The sequence below is a fragment of the Pinus tabuliformis genome, chromosome 1_2, assembly GCF_031772625.1.
Source record: "Pinus tabuliformis cultivar Carrire ecotype Pingquan chromosome 1_2, CPIR1, whole genome shotgun sequence".
In the NCBI taxonomy this organism is placed as follows: domain Eukaryota; kingdom Viridiplantae; phylum Streptophyta; class Pinopsida; order Pinales; family Pinaceae; genus Pinus; species Pinus tabuliformis.
Genome location: NC_142298.1, coordinates 733,029,686 through 733,054,167, shown reverse-complemented (window position 1 = coordinate 733,054,167; position 24,482 = coordinate 733,029,686). Strand labels below are relative to the sequence as shown.

The 24,482-nt window shown below is 37.1% G+C and overlaps 1 protein-coding gene across 3 annotated transcripts in view; it reads right to left on the bottom strand.

Moving 5' to 3' along the window:
- Positions 1–24,482, bottom strand: part of LOC149207864 (isopentenyl-diphosphate Delta-isomerase I) — a 46,121-nt gene that overhangs the window by 3,084 nt on the left and 18,555 nt on the right. For 2 of the 3 annotated variants that reach the window (XM_089395870.1, XM_089395868.1), the window contains exons 2-3: positions 10,714–10,769; positions 942–1,033 (exon numbers count right to left, since the gene is read on the bottom strand). In XM_089395870.1, the coding sequence (XP_089251996.1) occupies positions 942–1,033; positions 10,714–10,769 (148 nt within the window). Of the gene's footprint in view, positions 1–941; positions 1,034–10,713; positions 10,770–17,442; positions 17,891–24,482 lie in introns of those variants that run through there. The other variant, XM_089395871.1, reaches the window with a different exon arrangement.

Sequence of the window (24,482 nt, the reverse complement as noted above, 5' to 3'; positions counted from 1 at the left end):
AAACACAAGGAGCATGTTTTTAATCTGCCTAAGAACTCGATGTAAAAAACACTCGCGCCTTTTAAATATGATTCCCAGGTCCACCTCTCCTTCTCCTTCAACCTTTGTTATACGGACTTGCAAATATTATTTTGAATGCCTCACGTCCTAGATAGTTTATCACCACATTCCACAGATAAATTCAAATTTTCTGAGATATCAGTTAGAAAATTGGATGTGTTTCACATATTTGTGATTTAAAACTAAAATTTCATAATGATCTTACAAAGAGAAGACATCTAGTAATGTGAAACTTTAATGGACACTTTAGTACTAGAGCTAGAATTGCTTGCACTAGCGTGTTTCAAGTATTAAGTTTCTGTGAATTCATTTTTTATTTCAGTATTAACTCTGAAGCTAACATCCAATTATCAGAAATAAACAAACTACATGGTTTTCTAGGCCTGCTGCCTTCTTCTACAGACTCCAGAGTATGCTCTGTCTCACTGAGAATCAACAGAAGACATCTAGTAGTGTGAAACTTTAATGAACGCGCATAATATCAATTTGTTGAGAAAATTCCCTAATGTACGCGCATAATATCTTTCAATTTGTTGAGAAAATTCCCTAATGTACGCGCATAATATCATTCATTTCCATTCCAGGAGATTTATACTCTATAGTCCAAATATGAGTTAGAAATTTAGCCCCATGATCCACAATTGCCCAAGAATCAAGAATAGATAATCAATGTTTGTATTAAGACAATTATATCACAGTCTAAGATAACAAGCCCACCAAAATGTAGAATTTTGAGTTTAAATTAAAAATAGATTAGAATTTTGTTACTTTTAAAAGCGATATCATTGGAAAGGAACATATGATACAATAACCCTTCCCAATTTAACAAGAGCAAAAAGATAATAATAAAATATTGTCTTGAGGATATTTTGTTTACATACCTGAAGAAGCAATTCATATTTTGTATTGAATAGAAACACACTGAAAGCTCTATGCAATAGATTCTCTGACTCTATTTTCTCCATCAAGTGACCTAAAGCAACATCAATCCATGAGCTATTAAACATTTTATTTAACACAGTATCTAACATACCAAAAATTACAAAGAATTTAAGCATAAAAATGAGAAAATTGTTGGTCCAACATAAATACTCTAAGAATACAAGAAGTCAACCACATATAAAATCCGAAAGAACTGTGTTCACATTTACAAATGACTAAAAGGTAATTAATGGGATTACTAAATTAGTAAATACTCTATTATGATACATCAACACAATACACAAGGAAACTTCAAAACAAACTATAAAACAAGAAGATGGAGGCAAAACACAGTATAATTGTGAGGTAGAAGTGATGTAATCTACTACTCCACTTGCCTCATCTATCATTCTCAAGTCCCCTGTGGCATAATATAAGGATGTTATGTGGTGAAGAATCTGTAGTTGCAGGAATGTAATTACAAATTCTTTGACCAGTGTCCCATTGTAGAGTGATTAATTATGAACCAATTAGTGCATGCCCAAAGCCAACCTACTTTTAGTGAACAAGGCAGTGATCATATTTGTTCACCATCCCTAAGGTTGACCATTGGGTGAATTTACCCACCAAGGGTGGGTAATCCATGGGAGAATTTTTTTCTCCTCATTTGTCAACCAGCCAGCTAGCAACCCTATGATGGCCCACACATAGATTTACATCAGATCTCTCCACATATTCTCTAGTCAGTGCTCTTTCCCATCTCGCATGCTTCTTGAAGGAAGGTGGGTCATCTATCAGAAGGTACACTAATCATACAATCATGTGCTTTCATTTAATGTTTTGTAGCATACTAGTATGGATCGCAAGCTAAGTTGGATGATTGATCGCTTTTGATTGTACCCTTGTTTCTATGCTTCACCTAGGAGGTTATCCTTTGCCCCTAGTCCAATGTGACATTGAGACCCTTCCTTTAGGAGAAGCACTAATTGGAGGCACTGATTGAAGTAGCATGCCCGAGGTAATCCATACTTGACTCCTTCCATGTTTCCCTTATTATCCACATCCATTATTTGGGTTGATTGTCATTTGTCATTGGGACTGGCACCCTATGTATGCATCTTTGAGTTAAGGCCCGGAAATTTGCCCTAAGAGGTTGATGCAACTAAAAGAAAGATAAAACATATGAAGACACAAATAAAGAAAATGAAAAGTGTAGAAGATGGCTAGGACATAGTAAGCACGTGGGCAACAGCCTAGCATGAGCTCTAAACCCCCCTTTAGCCATCACCCAATTCCTCGGTATCTCATGCTCTATCTGAGAGGAACTCTTGAATATCCCAACTCCAATGAGCGAGAAACTACTATATCTTTAAGGGATACTAGAAAAGAATAAAGCAAGCTAGGCCTCCTTAGCTATGCAATAAAGAAAGATGATTCAATAAAGTAAAAGGCACACCAAAGGGGTGGAAAAAGCGGGCCGAGGAAATGGGTAACTCATGCCTCCACAATTGCTCCCTCTTCTCATCATAATTCTTAGAGATGTTGGACCTCCTTAAATTGGTACCATGGTTGTGGCCATCCTCCTTGAAGTCTTGCCCCATTCCATCACTACCTTTCTCACATGCACCTATGGATTGATGACTCTACCTATCAAATATCTTTCCCCTTGGGGGCTGGAAGCACCTAATAGGGTTAAAGGCATAATCATCCCTAACACAAATCCTTAATAGTGTGGTAACTTGCTTACAAATCCCGAGTTAGAAATACATTGGAAGGCAAGGTTTTTGTGAACTATTTATGTGCCCCTAACATTGAATATGGTCCAAAAGAAACTTTAATGGTTTTTGTGCCTAAAGATGTTGATCTCACTTGATCTTGAGGGTATGTTTCAAGTGGATCATTAGACATGTAGCACAGATCCGTTAAGGAATGGCTTGACTCCTCTCCAACATCATTCAAAGGACATCTTACCCAGTCTTACGAGGAGATATGACTTTGCAACCACAACGTTTCCCCCCTGAGATGAAGGTTGGGCCATAAGGAGCCTCCACATGTTTGTATGCCCCTTGCTACACCTCCATATGTTGAAACGTTGGGCCAAGAAGCCAAGGTGTTGGCTTGTTTGATGATATGTACAGATGGACCCAAGATGCCCCCAACCTAGCCTTGACCCCATTTGATGGACATTGATTTGTTCTAGAGCCCAGATGATTATGGAGATCATTGAGATGATTTGGGAGGGCTAGCACACCACATGTACCTATTATGTAACCTATGGATGTACATATATGAATAGCCTGTTCGAAATCTTATCCAACCATCTATTGGGAAACCAAATGCAATGTAGTTTAACACTTGATTCTTCTTCTTGATAATTACCTATGAATATTAGATGTCTTCTTATTACTTCTTATGTCTTCTTCAACAAGTAATTATACAATTGTTCAAAACATGAAGATCACAATGAGACAAGAGACACTAGAGATTAGGCTAGAGACCAGGGCAAAACCCACAAGGGGAAAACCCAACAATCTTTTCCTTATAGAATTAGATCAAAACGAGAGATACCCAAGACCAAGACCAAACTGCCACCAATATACCAAGTCAAACCCTCCAAGTCTCCTCCAAAAGGTCAAAGTCAACACTGGTCAAACTCAAAAATTTTGTCCTATAGTGGAGGCCAAAATTCAGCCTACAATTACCTCAGAAAATTCGGCCCTTTTCCACAGAAAAATTGTCCACACATGCAAGCTGCAATAGGGTAAAAATTTTGGTCAACAAGGAATATTCAACTTCCTTCTTTCTCCTTTGACTTGGCCTTCTTCCTTCTTTGTTAGGTGCAGAAGATACTATATAATATGATGAATGAATGAGCTTTCCAAGAGGTCGAACTGTCTCTTATATATAGTTGTCTAGGAGGGTTGAATAGGTGCCACTTGGAGGGCTAGGCCAACTTGTCCAAGGAGGGTCGACTTGATCATCTTGTGGGCTTATGACTCAAAATAAAAATAAAAATTATTTTTCTTATAAATGTCCAAATGGGACATGACTAAAATATTTTTTTCTTTTGACTCAAAATAAATTATTTTTAACTCTTTCTTACTCTAAGCATGAAGAACATGCTTTGACAAAAATATAATAAGTATAGCAAATATACCGATGATAAATTTACATTATGAAGACCAAAACTAGTTACAATCTTCAACATCATCTGCCTCTAAGTAGTAAAAACATGTGACCATGTGCCAAGTCTAAGAGGCACTCCATGAAGAACCATCAATGCCACATCAATGAACCAACTAACTAATCCATCCCATAATATACTCATGAATAGCCAAAGGTAGCCATTCTAATCAAATTTTGAAGAAATCCAATCTAGGTGTTAATAAACAATATATTTTTATGCATTGATCATTCATGAAACTGAAGGGTTGTGTGCCAACACATTCAACTACAAAATTGCAGTTGTCCTTGTGTTGTTTAGTCATTGTATTACTTTTTGTTCAAAGATTTTAATGTAATACATCACTCATCCTTGATAAGGAAATGTATGCTATTGTACAAGTTGTTTAACTATGACAGCATTATGTTCTAGCCTCTAGGTAAGGAAATTATCATACAATGATCATTAACCTTTGCAATTTTTGCATACTCATAGTAAGTTGGAGAATAGTCAACCTGTGTAGTGAATAACTTTTTCTCAATAGTTCCATTTGGTTACTAAGCATAAGAAGGTATGTGAGGATAAATTTGCACATCACTTCATCCAACCTCTAACTTTAGCACTCCATGTTGTTCCCAACACTCAAAAACACGACTCTATTATGGTCAACAAGTTGAAGATTATCACTTAGTCAATAACTTATTATTTTGATTTGTTATGCTTTGTGTACCTCGAGGAGTACTTTGACAATGACTTTTTTGGAAAGCTCACTATTATGAATCACTAGGGCATTTTGGTGTTACCAAGATTTGTTGCTTCGCAGATGCAATTATATTAGCCACTTATGCACCATGATGTGAAGCATAGATCTAATCACTTGTGTAGTGTAACATTACTAAGCCAACTACTGGATGTCATGATTTCTTAGAGTAAGACCACCAATGCCTCTAATGTTGCCCAACTTTTCTTTTTGAATGTCTAGTCAAAGTTCAGCTCACTATGCTCTATAGTATATGATCATGATCCTAGGTCTATCAATCAAATTTGGAAATTTCATTGGTATTTACTAGACATTCAACTTAACAAGTCTACATCCCTTCACCCTTTGCATAATGGACAAACTAAAGTGACCAATTGTATCCTTGTTTGTCCCCTACATATAACATGTCTATAAAAAGTTATCCACGAACTTACTAATCATAGACCTTCAAGCTTGCCTTGTTTTCAACCTCTTCCCCCTTTTGTTCACTTGCAATGACTACAATGACTCCTTAAGAAATCCATGAACAAGAAAAAGTAAACTAGTTTATTCAATAAATGTAATCAATAGGTTCATGACATATTTGCTCAATATAAATAAGTAGATATGCAACATACACATTTCCCATTGCCAATTCAATGTGGAAGATAAGGTTTGGTTACATTTACAAAAGGATTGGTTCAAAGATGCTCATCAAAACCTTAAGCCCCCTTTGATATGAATTATACACCATCATCCAATCAGTGGGTTATAATGTTCTCGTTGTAGGCATACATCCATATATCGGTGCACACCTTGTGTTCAATGTTGAGTTGCTTAAGCCTTACATGAATCCTTTATTCAATCCCCCTACAATGTCATCGCTGATAAATTTGGATCCTCTGAGTTTTGCACCTTCACCAATCCAAGCTATCATGATTTGACAATTTAAGCACACTTCTCAATCTAACATTCATTTCTATTGGATTCATAAGACTAGACACTATTTGCATTAATGGAAGACTCAAAATGATATGCTCTAGAAAAAATGTGAAATGGATTTCTCAATTGTAACAAAAAGCACTAGATATTAATTGCTTTTCAGAGGGACACAATGGATTTGACCCTCATATCAACACCAACAAGGAAGTCTATATTTCAACTTTAATGTCAACTTCCTGTTTGACCTCCAACATTCGACATTAACTTGATCCTCAACAACCAACTCGACATTAGCATTCAACATTGACCTCAACAATTGACTTCTTGTTGATTTTGTAGCTCGGGCGGGTACTTCTAGCCTTGTGTCTTGACTAGAAGGACCTTACTTTTGCTTCTTTAGAAGCTTGCATGCGACAGGTGGAGTTTGCATGTTGATTGCATGCAACACGCAGAGTGTGCAAGTGAGTTGCACGCATGTAAAATGCAAAATGTGCGAGTGAGTTGCATGCATGCAGATTAGTTGCATGTGACATGCATGAGATATGCATGTAATGCAGGCTAAAGTTACGACTGGTACTTGAATTAAAGTAAATAAAGCTAAAGATAAGAAAGTTAACTAAAATTAAGTAACTTATCTTCAATTAACTTGACGAGCTAATTTTGATTGTTGATCTTAGCTTAGAAAAGTTATAAATTGAGCCTAAGGGTTAAGGCAAATACACAATATCAGCACAAGGTTGAGGACAACATCTCAGTGAGTGTGTGCTGGGTCTGAGAGAATTTAGAGGGGTTGGCCGTCGGAGATCCATATCTACAAGAGAGAGCAATTCTACTAGATTAGACCCAAAATATTGTAATCTGTATTTTTCTCAGTTGGGCCATTATCCTGGGACAGGAGCCTAAGTTCTAAGTTTCAATAATGATGAACTAATTTGTTGGGGAGAAATTTGTTTGTGATTCATGTGATTCAGATTGTTAATTGCCTCCGCTAAATATTTTCGTTAGGAATCTAGTTGTATGTTTGTTCAGTAATTTATTACTTGGAATTAAATGTCGAGTGTTGAGTTTGTGGAGAATAACATGGTATCAGAGCTAACACTTTGAATCGATCTCAAAATCACAAGTGTCAGGTTCATACCTGATCACCAAATCCAAGTCCAGTTGTGACCTACGAACACAAAAACAAAAACAAAAAAATTAAGGGGCTGAAGTAAATCGGCGAGAGCAAATTTTTAATCAGGTCGATTTTTTTTGGCACAATATACATACATACATATATATATATATATATATATATATAGAGAGAGAGAGAGAGAGAGAGGGGGGGGCAGCAAAGTCATGGCTGATTGGCGTGGAGGCCCACCAGCCGTCAAAGCAGTTGGCAACCACTAGGACTAGTCGGTTGGCTAAACAAATTTGTGCAACGCAAAGGCACAAGTGTGTCAAAGGATGCATACAAGAGGCCGATAGGGTCGAGAAATGGCCAGAACATGGGCCACGAGCAAGGCCCAACAAGTCGACCACAAGCATGGTTAATAAAACAGAATTGTTAGTTAGCAAATCAATCATCGATAGCTACAACACATGGGAGATTGTGTAAAGGACAAACCCAAAGCATCAGTCATTGACAAAGGAAAAGGTTGTGCATGGACATAGAGAGTGGGTTGCGAAATGCACCCGCAAAGCCTACGTTGACAAGATTATCAACACATATTGGAGTTCGAGTCAGCCAACAAAGAGTGGCACCAGGCCGACAAGAACGGCACACGGGCGACAGCCATAGAAAGCCTTGATAAACAGTAGTTGAGCCTGCACGAAGGCTACAAACAAGCCAAACATTGTCGTAAACAACAACACCCAAACTCACAACAATAGGCCGCAGAGAAGAACAGGTTGGGGTGTCAGGTTAGATCTGTCGAGACAAGCAGAGGCACAAGGCACAATTCGCAGCTAGATCAACAGGCGGCATGGTTGGGTGGAAAAGAACAGGGACAGGGTTGTCAGGCCGAGAGTGTCAGCAACAGCTACAACCATCGCGACCACCACAACAGTCAGATCAAGGTTGTCAACAAGCCAGACACATAGCAGTTAGAAACACGTGCAAACCAACAGGTCATGTGGAGTTGACAAGTTGATGTGTGGGTTCAACAGCGAACAGTCTGCGTGCACGCAGGATAGGTAGTTGGGGTTCAGCACATGGAGGTGTGTCGTGAGGGATGATGATAGCGCATCTCGGGACATAGAAACGCAAGAAACTTCTTCATCAAGAGAATTTGTTTTTGGCAGGGTTTGATCAGCTAGACGAGATGGTGACCAATCTTAGATTTGAAGATCGCCTAGATGGTTTGTCCAACTACAGTATCTGGAAGGAGAGGATTGCATTGTGTTAGAGGAGAATGAGATTTGGGAGATGTAGCACAAACTCAGATCCCTCCTACCAATGCAACCCTTCTAGCCACCCATAATAATAAGGACATGAAAGCTAGGAGGATTATCCTGGACGAAGTGAAGGACCATATTATCCCTCATTTATCCAAAAAGAAAACAACCAGAGAAATGTGGAAGGCGTTGACCAAGTTATACCAAAGCGACAACGAGAACCAGAAAATGATGTTGAGAGAGAAACTCAATAGCACTAAGATGTCCAGGAACACAACCGTTTCTTCTCACTTTACCAGAATATCTCAAGTACAAGATGAGCTTATTGCACTAGGAGACAAAATCACTGACTCAAAACTGGTAAGGACAACTCTGAATGGGTTCACATAGCAATGGAGTGCCTTCATTAAAGGAGTCATGGCATGGGAGAAGCTCCCAACCTAGGATAGGTTGTGGGATGACTTCACCCAGAAGGAGACTCATGAGGAGGCTCTTTGTGGCAACCAAGTGAAAGGTGAAAGGAATGAGGAGAGCGTTGCTCTTTCAAGTCATGTAAGAAAATGCAAGGGAGCTACCAAGATAAACAAAGGAGAGGGAGGATCCTCTCAAGATGGGTAGAAGACAGACATGAGCAAAGTCAAGTGCTTTGCATGTCACAAGACAGGACATTATGCAAGCTAGTGTCCAAACAAGAAGAAAGATAAAGGAAAAGCACATGTTGAGGGGGATTTTCATTAGTGGTTGCTTGTTTTTATGGCACAGTGTTAGAAGTGCCTGATTTGTGGACAGCAATGCATGGTTCACAGATAGTTCAGCCCCTCACCATATGAAAGGAATGAGGGATGTGTGCCTTAATCTTTCAGAGACGGATTCAGAAATGCAGGTGAGAGTTGGTATGAGTACCATACTTGCTGTGAAAGGGGTTGGAACAGAGCTATTCCAGCTAGAATCAGGAGGATCTTTGTAGGTGGCAGAGGTGTTATATGTCCCAGCGCTGAAGACGAACTTGCTCTTAGTCTCAGCTCTGGAGGATGCAGGGTATGATGTTTAGTTCCAGAAGGGACAAGTATTCATGCATTCAGAGGGAGCTACCCAGACACAACAGTCAAGCATGGTGTCAGAAAGGTAAGTTTTACAGTTTGCAGGGCCAAACTGTAAGCAGATCGAAGGGGATCGAGAATTGATGTTAGTGACAGAGATTGAGCAAAAAGCTCTGAAAACTGAGTTGATACCAGAAAGGTAATGTAATCCTTAAAACACTTGTGAATGAGAGATCTATAAAGAGACCTCAACTCTAAAAGTGCATGCAGAAAGCCAAGAAATTAAATATAGGATGATCTATGAGCTCAATATCCAATTCTCAAACAATTTTGTATTATATGTTATTGTGTAATGCAAACTGAATCAAAAGGTGTGGTAAATTTTTCTTTCTATCATGTTCCTTGTCTTATGTATCTGTATACCCTAATAACTAATAATTTTAGCATTGTGTTTAATGCTAGCCTAAAGATGCATTCTACATTGAATGAATACAAGTTGTGTACTCTCCTAATCAAGTTTGCAACGAATAATGCCAGTATAGTGATGGGCATTTATTTATTTTTCCTTTATATTTTCTTTCAAGCATGCTAGTGTAACTACATATATGGTTGGTTGAACACTAATAAGGTTTACTAGAGTTAAAATCCATGCTCTTATCCATCACTTTTAAATATATCAAGATTATATTTATGAAGTTAATGAAACTATTCTATCTCTTTTATTCACGAAACAATTAAAGTTTTACACCATTATTATTGGCAATCTTGCTAAACTCCTGGTGTTCATTTTCCCTCTCTCTAAGCATCAAATAAAATATTATTAAAGTATATAAGCGCCATAATGCAATCACTACTGTTAGCATATTTTACTGATCGTGTTTTGGTATGACAAAGAACAATCAAAATCCAAATTGAAAGAATTACCTATATTATCTTATATTTCAAGCTTAGAAAGGCTTTTTGGACACAAATGAGAAGCATGCAGCGAAGATGAATTCAATCCTTAACATCCATCCTATGTAAGACTTCGACAAGATAAGGCAGGTATGGTCTGCTCAGGAGAAACCTTCTTCTAGTGTTAGTATAGATAAGCCAAGCTGGCATCATGGAGATGAGAAATAAATTAGTAATAAAATGGACCTAAATCACTCTCCTGCCATGATCTAAAATCTGCTATCATATTTTGAAATGGTCACTAGTTGAAGTTCAAAAAAGTGACAAGAAAAGATTGTGCACACTGCAAACTATGGTTTGTGAATAAATCAGAGGGTTTAAATAAATCAAAGTAACATTTCCAAGGCTTCACCATTACACAAAACTTAAAAGCGCATGTCAAAGACTTCAAATCAAATGCAACAAATTAAAAAATGCACACAGACTTCATTTGTCTACAAAATAAATAAAAACCCATGTGTATATTCTTCCAATAACAAAACTATCTGAGAGACTAAGAGAGTGAAATGACTCACAATTGTATTTTGAGTCATGCCCAATGACATGATCCTCTTCATCCACCAAAATGCACCTGCATAGGGTTATATTGTCATTATTTTAGAAACTTAGTGTTATGTCAAGTCCCAAAAATAGAGGATAGTACTTCAACGAATTTTCAAGAACTACTTTTTGCTCAAGACAACAAGACCTTCAAAAGTGGGGAAATTATCCTATTTGTTTAAGATATTGATAGGAGTACAGAAAAGAAAATCAAAATAGTAACAAGGTTAAGTCTTCCACAGATGACACATAGGAACTAATGAAGCATGTTGCTTACAAAAAACATTCAAATCTGTGGCATAAAAGAATATATTCAAGCAACAAGTAACCAAAACTATACCAAGCCAGTACAATCTCATGAGAAACAAAAGACTGAAATCCAATAAAAGTCCCCACTAAGAGGGGTTGGGTAGGTACAGATGACAAATTGTAGCTACTGAACCTAATATTTCCAGCACTTGTACTTTTAATGCACCATAACAGTATAAATGAACTTTAACTAGAACAAAAAACACTATAAAATAGTCATTGTTGATCACTGTTTTTAATTATATGTGGTTGTAACCATTAAATTAAAAGTCTCAACAACAAGGTGGAAGTGCATATGATGGAGACTATTGCAATCTGAGGAAACAAACACTGCATCAAATTTCTGCAGGGTGGATGTGAATGTAATAAAACAGTAAACCCACTTTGACTGAAAGGCCTTTAAACCTTTGCAGTAGGCATTATCTAGTAAACTATAATGGCAGCATATGTTTCTCCTGTCTTCACAACACAGAAATCATGTATCAGATGTTAAAACATTAAGGGCTTACCCTCTCTTCAAAACATGTAGAGGCAGACTGGCAAGCTCTTACCATTCGCCCCACCCCCTACCCCTTTTGAGTGGCTTTGTTGGATTCTTTTAGGGAAGGAGGCTGAAAGAGTGCCCAAGTCAGTCACTGGGACTGCCATGAGTGGAATCTTAAACAAGTATACCATTAGGATCAATAAACCCTAAGCAATCAATGAAAACCTCCCAAGATATGGTGAGAATGAGGGCACCTATCAAGCATGGAATTGTGTTTGAGTGATAAGCATGGAGGATAATGATCCAAAATGGGTTTACATATGTATCATATGAATTTATTGATGCTCTAGATTGGGGAGAATAGAATTTGGGACATCTTAGAGATGGTTTTGATTTCTTCAACTTTTAGGACAAACTTTCAAAACATTCTTGGGATCTTAAATAGACATTTTTTGGTCTTTGCTACAGCTAAAAGTTGTGGGTCTGTGCAATAGGCAGAAATTGCTCTTCTCATTGAAATCTTTCCACCAAGTCATGGTGCACCTAAATCTGACTTTATATGCAGAAGTTATGTCCTTCAAAAGATAGTCGTCATATTTCTTCCATAGGTACAATTTGCGTCCATGTTAGCCCAATCTTATTCAAATATAAGGAGTTAGTAACTGTGGGAATCAACTAGAGACTTCTAGAAGTATCATGGATGTTCCAAGGGAGTTTCAAAACCCAAAGCTAAATTAATTCTAGCTATCCAAAACCTAGCAAAAAGAGGGAAAAGGGTTCAACTCTTCGTTAGCTGCCCGTTGTTTGATAGTATGAGCAAGTTGTGGGAAGAGATATTAACAAAGCATAGAGACAGAAGCATATTGTAGAGAACTGTCAAAGAACATAATGTCTGGTAGCTTCACAAAAACACTGGACAGCTTTGTAATCTGTATTGTAATCTCCAAAATATAAAAAGACAGAAGCCGCAGTCCTTCACTGATGTTGGTTTTTCCATATGGGTTTATAGGTTAAATATGTGTGCTCCATTGTGTGGCTTTGCTGTTGTGGTCCATTTCTTATGTCCCGGTAGTTAAAAAATCTAAATGGTGTGTGTTTTTATTTATACTAAAGCATTAAAAATACTAAAAGATAGTCATGCAGTCAAGCAGCAGCCCATTGTGATTATTTTGAGTTTAGGTCTTTTGGGGGCATCATTCAAAGAATAATGACAGCCAGAAAATTGTTAGAAGACAGAAAGACCATAAACATGGGATATGGTCTGATGCAAGTGTGTACCTTGAAAGAAGATGCAAATTATTGGTTTAAAACACTTGGCAGAGGGGAAAATATCTTCATTTGCAGGGGTGATCAAAGCATTTTGTAAGTATTGGGATATTAGTTATGAAGGAGACAAACAAAATGAAGATTTAGTTGATGAATCCATGTCCTTAAATGAAATTTCCACGCCTTTTGATTTGATTAATTTTTGCTACGAAAAGAGGATGGAAATAGAAGATCTAATGTTTGAGTTTCATTGTAATCCCTCGAAGGAATTATTGGTTGAAGCAAAAAACTAAATGGAAGCTTTAAATGCCCTTTTTAACTCACTAAAAGGAGAAGAGCATAGTGCAAAATTGAAGGATGATGAGCTTGAGGACCCTATGTTGATGCCTGATGATGAAGAAAGAGGAAAAAAAATTATTGAAGACAACGTGATCCCTCTTGTTCCTGAAGAAGCATCTTCTGATGCTAGTACATACTTGCATGAGGAGGATATTTATTAATACCCACATCTTCCATCATTGAGAAAGGTTTGGTAAGCTATATTCCTTTTCAAATGTATGAATTTAATGATGGGACTCTTGATGATTTGAAGAGGACAGATATCATAGAGAAACCCTTGAAAGATGAAAAATTTTTAGGTGTTCTCATTCCATCATGTATGAAGAACATGGCAGCCACAATCATGATGACATCATCAATTTTTGCTTAGTTGAGAGGCATAGATTGTGGATGGATTGCTGGTTTTTCACCAAGAACCCATCTACAACACAGATAATGAGAGTTTGATGGTAGAAACCATGGACATGCACCTTCCATTTCCAACCAGCTCGGAGGGTAACTTCAGGAGGTATGAGAAGAGCTATGCAAAATTTGTTTCTCTTCATTTGGGACAGCCAATGGATGTTGAGGTAGATGGAGCATTTTCCTTTGTTAGTAGGCAACCTCCTTTTGGTTTTAGCAAGGACTAAGTAGGCAAATTGGTTGCTTCATGAGGAGGAATGTCATCACAAAATAATGGTTCATGAAGAAAATTTCCAGTCATTTACATATTCAACTTATACCTTTATTATGCATTAAAAATCAGCAGATGTGTGCATCTTCAGGGCTCCCACATGCTTGGACCAGCAGCATGAATAATTTGTGGTATGTGGCAACATTTTTCAGCCATCCAAGAGGGTCAGCAAGCCCTAAGTTATGATCTGATTTCTTTTTTCAAAACAGATTTCCTTTGCAATATGGCGTGGATGTTCTATTGAAGCCTTGAAGGCAATGTAAGAGGACAACTAGTTTCGTGCAGACTTATGTTGGAGCTGCCTTCTAATCCTTTGTTTCTTGAGGCTATGACAGGTGATCTTTATGGCAGCAAGGGAGGAAGGTGATTGGAGCATGGAGATCATCCCCTGGAGAGGTCTTTTGCAGCACATCTTGATGGTTCACGGTTTGGCATTGAGTTGTCCCATTCACATTCTAGACATTGATTTTATATCAGCCCTATCCAACATTGAATAGAGCATGCATGTAGCAGCACACACCAACCTTGGTGTAATCAGGATCCCTTCTTCTGTCATCAGCAGTTCACTTTCATTTCTAACCATACAGTGATGGACGCTCTAGAATATGCTCAAGTGATGTTTTATGTTTCCTTGTTTTGGTACAGAAGGAAACATAAAGGAGGATTTCAAGCAATTCATACAAAGCTTGCATGGCTACATTAGATATTTTACTACACCTAGAATTGTATCTTCCTATTATTAGAGTAGAGTAGGAAGAATAAGCTCGATGTTGCAAGCATTAGGTTTCATTTATGATATGTTACTTTTGGCATCTTGGCTCGTGCCTTGTCTGTAGAGTCTAGACCCTATTGAGAATGAGTAGATAGCTATGAACTCTCTCAAGTATTTTGTAATAAATCTGAACTAGGGGTGATGGAGATGAGACCATTTATATTCATCACATCACCTATTTCTATTCATTCTATTTTTATATGCAAGTACATCATGACCAACCTTGGAGATTCTTGAGTTCCATTGCACCCCACAATGGATTGCAATCCCGATATGGAGTTAGTTGTGACCACTTGAAAATGGATGGCTTATTTTAAATTTTTGGAGGTGTTTTTTTTTTCAACGGTGTAATGCCCAAAGATGTGTACCCTTGGAGAATGAACATCATTTATGGATTGGAATCGCATGTTGGAGATCAATTGTAATTTTCATGTTTGGATGATTATTACATATTGCGAGGCAATGGCTACGTATTTAGAGGAGGCATCCACATTAGAGGATGGCTGTGAGGATCTTTATGCTATATTTAATTAAAAAAAATGTTCGAGAAGGCTTCTAGGAGTTTCTAATGAAAAACTATGGATGAAAAGATGGAATCCAAGATTATCTATAAAATATTTTACGAAGGGTTCTCGCACATTTTAATAATATTTTTAGGAGGTTCTCTAACATAAATTATTAGAAGAAAATATGGAGGAATCTCTAGGGATTTCTATATTTTATTGGAAGTTTTTAGAGGAGCACTCTTCCCTAGAAGATTCTAGGGTTTTCTTTACACTATTTTATTGGGACTTCTCATATCATCTAAATATATTTTATTTTGAGATGGTTAGAACAGAAAGGCTATAAAGGAGAAGCACCTCATTTGCAAGGCAAAAGTTCAAGAGGAGAAAATACCCCTATGAGCCCAAGTATATTATCATTTTGCGGATTAAAGGGAAGAAAGGCATTTCGGTGAGGTTATGTTATCATATCTTCTTCTTTTATAGTAGATCATGTTGATACTTGGAGCTATCATATTAAATTTACTAGCATATCTCTTTTTTCAAAACTGTTTACACATATTGTGAGTTGTTTTTTTATTTGGAGAAGACGCATTTGGTCCTCTTTGATCTCTTGATGCAACTAGATTTGTTAATGAAGAGAAGGCTGTTTGTTGTTCTCTTTTGCATTATTGTTTACATGATATACTAGTTAATGTTTGGAAGTGGAATGGTATCTTTACGAGCTTTTCATTCATCCTTATGTATTGATGAGATTGCTTTGATTGGGAGGGTTTCTATACTACATGGCTTTGTTGATTTCTCAATTACATTTCAAAGCTTCTTCATCAAATTATGCTCTTGACTCCATTTTCCCAAAATACAATGCATTAGGTCTTGCTTGGCTTCTCCCTTTATATTTATACTATAAAAAAACACTTCCATTCTACAAATCTGGTTTTTATAAGGAAAGCCGGCCTAAAGTGAGGAGGGCAATCATCGAAATGAAAATGGGTGATCTTCTCAAGTTGCCCTAGGAGTTGTACGTGATGATTGGACTTATCCTTTGAAGTACAGGTTTTGGAGGTACACGATCTAATTAAATCCTATCTTTCTATCTATCCCACAAGCCCCAACTTGACTCTCCTCTGTTTTCAACAAATCTTTCTTCTTCTTCAAACCTTCTACCCACAAAACATGTGAAACGAATGTAAACTTGAATACCAATATGATGAAGAATCTCAAGCTTTGCTCCCAATTACTCAACACAATTTTTTTTTAAATCATTGAAAGGCCTATGATTAAACCACATTTTTACAAAAAGAATAAGAAGATAGGGAAAGATCAAAGAATAAACCAAAATGGTAGATCAGGGAAAAAGTCATACAAATTTTTCCAAAGAACAATGATTTTGATTTTATAAAACACATCAAATCTTATGGGAAGACAAAACTGAGAATTCAGACAGAGAGTTCGTTCTCTCTTTCTCTCCAACCACCAGCTCTTTCAAATCCTCCCTTTTTTTGATCAATTTCAATTATTCTAATGCAACAAGCTCACCCTTCCCTAATCTAGGAGAGTTTGCAATAACGGTAGCTAACTTCTAACATTCACATCAAATTCCCTTGACCACGGAGCCATGAGTGAGGGGTATAGACATCCACGCCTTGCACCTAAACCCAACCACTATTGCAAGTATAGGCACACAACATGCACAAGCATGAATGTCATTGGAAAGATATGAAACCTTGTGCGAGCAACCACAAAACCCTACGTTCACCAACCTGACAGTTGACTAGGTCCACTTGCTGGGTAGATGAAACACGTATAACCCTGTTAGTGCCATCTTGTTACTTCATGTCAACTGTTAACCAAATATTAAGTCAGCCGACTCAACTTAGTCAGCTAATGAACCGCGTTCAACACTTTCAAAAACTATGTGGAAGATAATAAGATAATGAGATAATGAGAATTCGGAAGGAATTGAGAGATAGATCCCCGTTGCCTTAAAAAAAAAGGAGAAAGAAAGAAATATTTTACCTCCATTCTGGTAACTGCACCATGAGAGTCGGGTACACAGTAACCACCGATAAGGGGATGTGTTACATAGAAACTTGGAGGAGGAAAATAATAGAAGGGTGAAGAGACAGAGCTGGGGTGAAGAGAGAGAGAGAACTCTCTGGCTGAATCCTTAGTTTGTCTTATTGTACTGCTTGAAAAATAAAAATACAGTGTGCTCAATAATTGGGAGCAGAGCTTGGCACTCAGCATCAAGTCCCCACAAAGCAACCCAATGGAATTGTAGAAGGAAATTAGCAAGAAATCAAATGTGTAATTAACAAGATACAAGTATAATGGAGTAAAATTTATAGTACTTACTCATCTTCGAACATGAGCCGCCTCTGAACAGCATCCATGGTCGTATCCTCCACTGTCGCGCCCATCTTAGAAGCGGATCCAATCAAATTTCTAACAAATGGGTTCCGGGAGAAGCAAGTTCTGCTCCCGGTGATTGCGGGATAAGCAGATTTGGGCTTCCGGGGATAGCACCGGAGCAGCTTTTACTGAATGAACGAGAGACTACAGTGGTTGAGCAAGCCACAAAGAGCGACACCCTCCTGGATACTATGGCAGAAGATGCCCATGTATTAGCCAATAGAAGAGTGGTAGGCATAGCTATCCTGATCTATTTTATAGACTTGGTCCTCAGGCAAGATCGTGTTAAGCCCTTCTCTGTTCATGTGACCATTCTGGGTGTTTCTGCCATTTAAAAAGAAAATATATTTATGTATATAACGGAATAAAGTGAGGCAGTCCACAAGGAAAGGAATTATCGAGCAATCCAATTGGGATTTAAATATGGAAGCTTTCCCATTGTTTGCACTTTCAATAGATTCCTCGCATTTGTTTTATTTTTTCCGCTTCGTAGACGCATCAACTCTTTTTCTGTTGCTGGTATCTTTTTCAAGGTCAAAGAAATTTGGTTACATACAGTCAGATCACGTGTTTTTGACCTTCAACTTCAAAGGAGGGAGACGAATTTTCCTCGGGGAGCAAACCACTCTTGACTTAATATACTCTCAAAGGTCGTGTAGGTGATGAATTTTCAGTATGAAGACGCCATTTTTGAACTTAGATACTCTCAGGTTCATTGGGTGATGGTATACTCTCAAAGGTCGTGTAGATGATGAATTTTCAGTATGAAGACGCCTTTTTTGAACTTAGATACTCTCAGGTTCATTGGGGATGGTTTGAGTCAATGAATAATTATGAATTTAAGTTTATGGTAAGAATTTTGTTATCCATTATAAATTTAAATTTTAAGACTTTTGTGATTTATAATGTAGATAAATGTCTTTTATATTAATTATATTATTATCGAACTAACTAATATAAATTAATTATTTATTATTTTATAAACTTTAATCACATTGATCATAAAATAAATGTAATTGTTTATTTTATGTTATTTTTAAATATGAATTTCATTATCACTACATTTATTATCACATTAATCAAAAAAAATTGTTTATTAATTTATAAACTTTAATCACATTAATCATAAAAAGGATGTGATTGTTTATTATTTTTTATTGTCTTTTTTAAAAAATGTCAATTTTGTTTGCAATTCACAATTTATTCCACATTTTTATCACTTAGCCTTATATTAAAGATGTAGTATAATATATGTTGAAATTATATATTATTTTCATGCTTAAATAATAATAAAAGAGTATTTTCTTAAATGATTGGTATAATAAGATATATTTTTTTTTACTTAGCTTAAAATTTGATGGGACATTTTTGGCCCATTGTAATAAGGTTGAAGGAGTAAGATATTCCACCCTTGTGGAGTATAAGCTCTTGCTAAATAATAAATTCTTATTGATGCAAAAATTGATGGGACATCTTTGGCCCATCGTAATAAAGTTGAAGGAGTAAGATATTCCACCCTAGTGGAGTATAAGCTCTTGCTAAGTAATAAAATTTTATTGATTTAATGATGTATGGTTTAAAATGTTATTTAAATCAATTTGATTTATAAGTGGTTAAAAAGTAAACTAAGAGATTAAAATTTTAAAATTATTTGTTTAGATAATTGTTGGGATGTGATGTGGTGTTATTGAATTCAAAATATTTAATCTTAATCCGGTTTAGTTTAATTTAGGTTTTTATGAATCAAGTAAGTAATTATTGTAGATATCTCTTGCTAAGTAATAAAATTGTATTGATGTAATGATGAGTATGGTTTAAAATGTTATTTAAATCAATTTGATTTATAAGTGGTTAAAAAGAAAACTAAGAGATTAAAATTTTAAAATTATTTGTTTAGAAGATTATTGGGATGTGATGTGGTGTTATTGAATTCAAAATATTTAATCTTAATCTGGTTTAGTTTAATTTAGGTTTTTAGGAATCAAGTAATTATTGTAGATATTACCCCAGATGTGGGTGGATAAACAGGATTCAATGCTGATGGGACAGGGGTGGCACGAGGTGGGACGACACCTGCCTACCCAGTACAGAATGAATACACGGTTAATGAATGGAGGCTCTCGGTATTTGGAAAGTGCAGTGTTCATTTGTTTCATGTCAAGCGGCTCTGGATCTCCCATCCTATCCGACGCTCTGGTTAAGGCCTTCGCACGCTCCGGCTCGTCTCAGACATCGGCTCCATTCATGGCTATAGTTATGGCGGATGCTTCTCGAGGTGTGAAGGAGGCTGATACTTTAAGGCTCAGCTATGAGCTTGCTGTGGAGACGCCTCCGTCGACTCATCCGCATTACTTTCCCGTTTCTGGTCTCAGCTATGGTTTCTGTCTATATAATGCTGGCTCTGGCATCTCTGTTGCCTCTTGTAGTTTGAAAGGGGAGGCTGCTCTGAAGCTCCGCTCTGGTCTTTCTGCGGAGCCGCCTCCGTTAATCCCTTGGTTTTTCTCTTGGGCCTTTGGCCTTCGCATTGTCGCTCTTCTGCTTTGCTCTGGTCCTGTCATTGCTGCTGCCCCGCCTCGCTTTTCTCCTGTTGCTTCTGTCTCCCCGATGCCTCGCCGTCGCCATAGAATGCGGTCCCGCAGGGGCCATCCTCGGCGCGTGCCTTCCAGCCCTTCCTCAGATTCGCCTTCCCTTTCCAGCGATTTCTCAGTCGGCCACTACCCTCGCACCCGAAGTGGGAGAGGGCGTCTTCTTGCTGCCAGCCACCATCCTGTGCCTTCTCCCTCGACTGGCTCCGCGCTCTTCACCTTCAACAGCTCTCTGAATCGCCCCAGGATTACCGCTCATATTTCGGTGGTCTTCCATGAGGAAGCCCAGGAGGGGGAGTCTAGCTCTCATCAGGAGGGCCCTGGCTCTGTCACTGTTCCGACTTTGAATCTCCAGATGGGGATTGGCAGTGCGTCTTTACAGGTTCCAGATGCTCAAGCTCGCAGCGCTCAGGCGGTGGAGATGGCGCCGGCTGATCCTGGTCCTTCCAATTCTGAAGCTGCTCTTGCAGGGGATTTGCCTAATACAGGTTGGTGCCGTATTGTTGAAGAGCCTCCAGATGATTAGTCTGCTCACTGTTGCCTTGCTATTGTGCCATGCGGCCCATACTATTGGGCAAGTTTTTGTTCAGATTGCTATGTGGAATTTTAGTACATTTTTGTAAACTCTGCAATATCAAGAAGATCATAACTTGTTCCCCTGCGTGGGTTCCGATAACTGGTTCAAGACTGAGCTCCCTGATATGGGGCAGTCTCCTTCTATGCTTATCTTGACAACTCTGCCTCTCTTCAGGGCAGTGTTCTTGACTTCGGTCTCGTTGTAATTTTACTCCCTTTATGTTAATAGATTAATCTTATTTAGAAAAAAAAAAAAAAAAATATATATATATATATATATATTGTAGATATTAATATGATAATGTTGACAGTTAATGGCTAATGAGACCAAATTTGGTCTATTAAACCTTAAGAAAGATAAGGAAATTATGTGGGTTTCTCTTTTAGAATTTTATTAAGAGAAGCATGTCTAAATCACCATAATTTTGATGAGCGAAAAAGTTATGAATGTTAATATTATAACAAATATTTTGAAATTGTCATTTAATGTGGGTGTATGAAAAACAATATATGAGAAAGTGTTTTTCATCTTCAACCCTCTCAGTGCCAAAAAGATGGCAAATTCTTTTAACCCATTTTTAGTAATTGTTCAATGTCATGTTTCACTATGGAGCTCATGAGATTTTGTCTTTATTTTAGCAATGTTAATTTTATTGTTTATGCTAGGGATGTTTTTGGTCTTCTAGATTAAGGTTAATCAACTCCTTACTATATCTTAGTTTCCTCTTATCCTCTTAACTCTTTATTGCATTATAATTTCTCTTTGAATTTAGATGCCATAATATGCTTAATATTATCATTATTCTACATTGTGACTTCTTCCTTTATATTCCAACGATTTAGCCAAGACTTGGCATCTTTATGCAAACCTCACTTGAGCCATAGGTGGTTTTGACTAGAGTTTTAATTAATTGTAGGAAGTCGTGTATCTTCTATGTTGTTTGCCTTGGTCTTGCACATTAGGTTCCTAGTCATAATCATGCTCTCATTGGGGGGGAGACTCACTTCTATGAGGAGAATAGGATAGGATGTATTACTTTTAATTCTAATATTAAAAGTTAATAAAACATTTCTAGATTTATTTTATCCTTCTCCACAATTATCTAGAGATGGTACAACCACAAACTTCACAACCAGGAAAAATAACATAAGTGAAGAAACTCTTAAAGAAGTGTTTCTTCTTATCCCATTACCAAAGTTTTATTGACCTATTATTGTTTTCAAATCCATAATAAGTTTTCCATGCTCCATTTACCCTTTTTTCTTAATGTTATAGTCCCAACTAAGCTTATGATGAAGATCAATTTTGAGGTATTTGTATGAAGTTCCTTCCTCCAAGCTATTGTTGATATACACAAAATTAGTGTAAATGATCTTTTTGGATTTAATTATCACGACCTTTTCTTTGTTAATGTTAATAGTCATACCTAGGGGTAGCAAGAGTTGTGGGAGGTTATTTTTTACCCCGGTGAATAAATTGAATCACCTTTTCTTGGGGATTAGGATCTCTCTCTAATAATCAAGTTTAGGCATATGCTTTCTTTCGTGGATTATTGTTAGCTCAAGAATGAAACATTTTGAGTGTATCAATCATTGGAGATTCCATAATCATTATTCAAATTTTGGTCACGGAGATTTTCCCAAAAGTCATGCACTTAAAATCCATTCTAAAGAAACTCTGAAGGATATTAAAGAAGTTTAAGACATATGAGGTGCATCATATTTTGAGACAACGTAATCATATTGCTAACTCTCCGGATCAACATATGCAACATTTAATTTTGTTTTCATTAATAAAATTACGATTTTTCTCTGGCAAAAAAAAATTGCTAACTCTTTCGGTAATGTATGATCTTCATTAGCCCTACAAGTAATCAAGATTAATGATAAGGAGTTGTTTTCTCCCATCCCATAATCTTATGCTAATCAAGTTTAACTCCAAAATTTGTTTAATATGTTGGTGCCAAGTGGCATCAAGGAGGAATTCAAGAAATGCAGGGAATGATATAAAGAGAAATGAAGTAAATCGGTTTGTGTGACACCATTATTTGTCATTGTACTCCAATAGGACTCATAAGTATGGGATCTATTAGCTTGAGGTTTGTTTTCAGTCCCCTCAATTAGTTATGATGAGGACATTTGTAGCAAAGTTCGCCAATAATGAAAACACTAAGGTTAGCAGGTCCTTTCTCGAGTTGGTTTTGGTACTCTATAACAAATTTCAAAATAGTTTTGCTCTCTAGTACACATTATTTGTGGGTTTCATTTAAGCAAGCAATGGTGTTTTGGTGAAATTCAGTGTGTGGAAGTGAAAGACGATATGAAGAAGGGGTGTCGATTCAATTATGTAGGTATCATTCAGGTCATGTTGGCACTCCATAAATCTTGGAAGGCAACCCGATGGTTTTCAATCTATGCTCCCAAAATTGGAATTTGGAAAGTTTGTTGGCTTGGTAAACAATGTCCTTTTAGCCATGGCCGTTGGAAAACTTTATGCCTTATTCCTTTATTCAATTTGGTAGTTAGTATTTTGTGGATAACTCTGTAATGTTAAAGGCCAGTCTGGGTGAACATGGAATTTTGTGGGGTTTATTATCATTGTAGTAGGCAGTTATTCATTGTGACTTAGTCAAGGTTTCTAGGAAAGTCTAGGTATAAGAAGTGTCATGTTTCGTTTTCTGAAAGTGCATTAATTCTATGTGGGAACTATTATTGAGGTATGCCTAATTTCTTTACCATATATATCAGGTTGAGGAGTTTTATGTTGGGGTGGACGCTGACTATTTGGAATAAATTACTTTGTGTAATTTTCCCCCTATTCTGTGAGAGGTGGTATATAGTATTTCATGGAGAAGGGAAGGTTCAATTTTTTCCTTGAATCGCATTATCCTTTTTTGCAAATTTTGGTTTGGGCCTCCCTTGATGTAGATATCAACAATTTGCAGAGGGTGGAATCCTCTTTATGACAATCAGTAGCCTACAAGATTCTTTGTGTTCTTTAGAGGTATTGTATACAAAATTGGCAAGTGCAGGGGCTCCTTGCCCTGGCTTGGAAACCCTAAAACCATCTAGTTTTTGTGTGGATTCTTCCTTTAGTTTCTAGTTTGGAAACTCAGTCAATTCCTCTTAGTTTAGAAACTTGGGATAGTTGGTGTCAGTGGACAAAAGTAGTAATGTCATGTCATTCTAGTGAGGAGTACAAACAATTTATATAGGGGATCTCTCAACTCCATGACGAAATCCTCTCCTTGCAAATGAGATATAATAATATGGTATCAAGTATGACCACAACCATGGAGATGTTAGTTGATCATCAAATTATGATCAAAGAACAAATGATAAATTATCAATCATTTGTCAACAAATTGAAGAATTGCAAATTTCCCTTAGCAAGCGCCCTTTGAAACCTTCCTCCTCTAGCAACACCATTTGCAATATTAAACAAGGAATGCCTGATTTAAATGTGCCATTCCCCACTATATGGGAGATCAAGGCAAGAGATGTAATCCCATCACCTGTTAATTAATATTTTTTCTAAATTTTGTCAAAATTTGCAAGTCAAATTATTTATTAAAACTCCATTCTCAAGATAGGTATCGTTGACTTGCTTGTCAATGTATTCAATCACTAGGAATAAGAGTTATTTCTTAAACCATAAGTTGCACATAAAGGAACCATATGAGCCAACGTGGAGTTGACTTGCATGCCAAGGCTCTCAAAAGCGGCAACGAATCATCCTAGAGGGAATGGGTGATCAGGGAGCACACACCTGAACAGATCTATCAGTATTATCATAGACCATACATGGATCAGGAAGTGTAG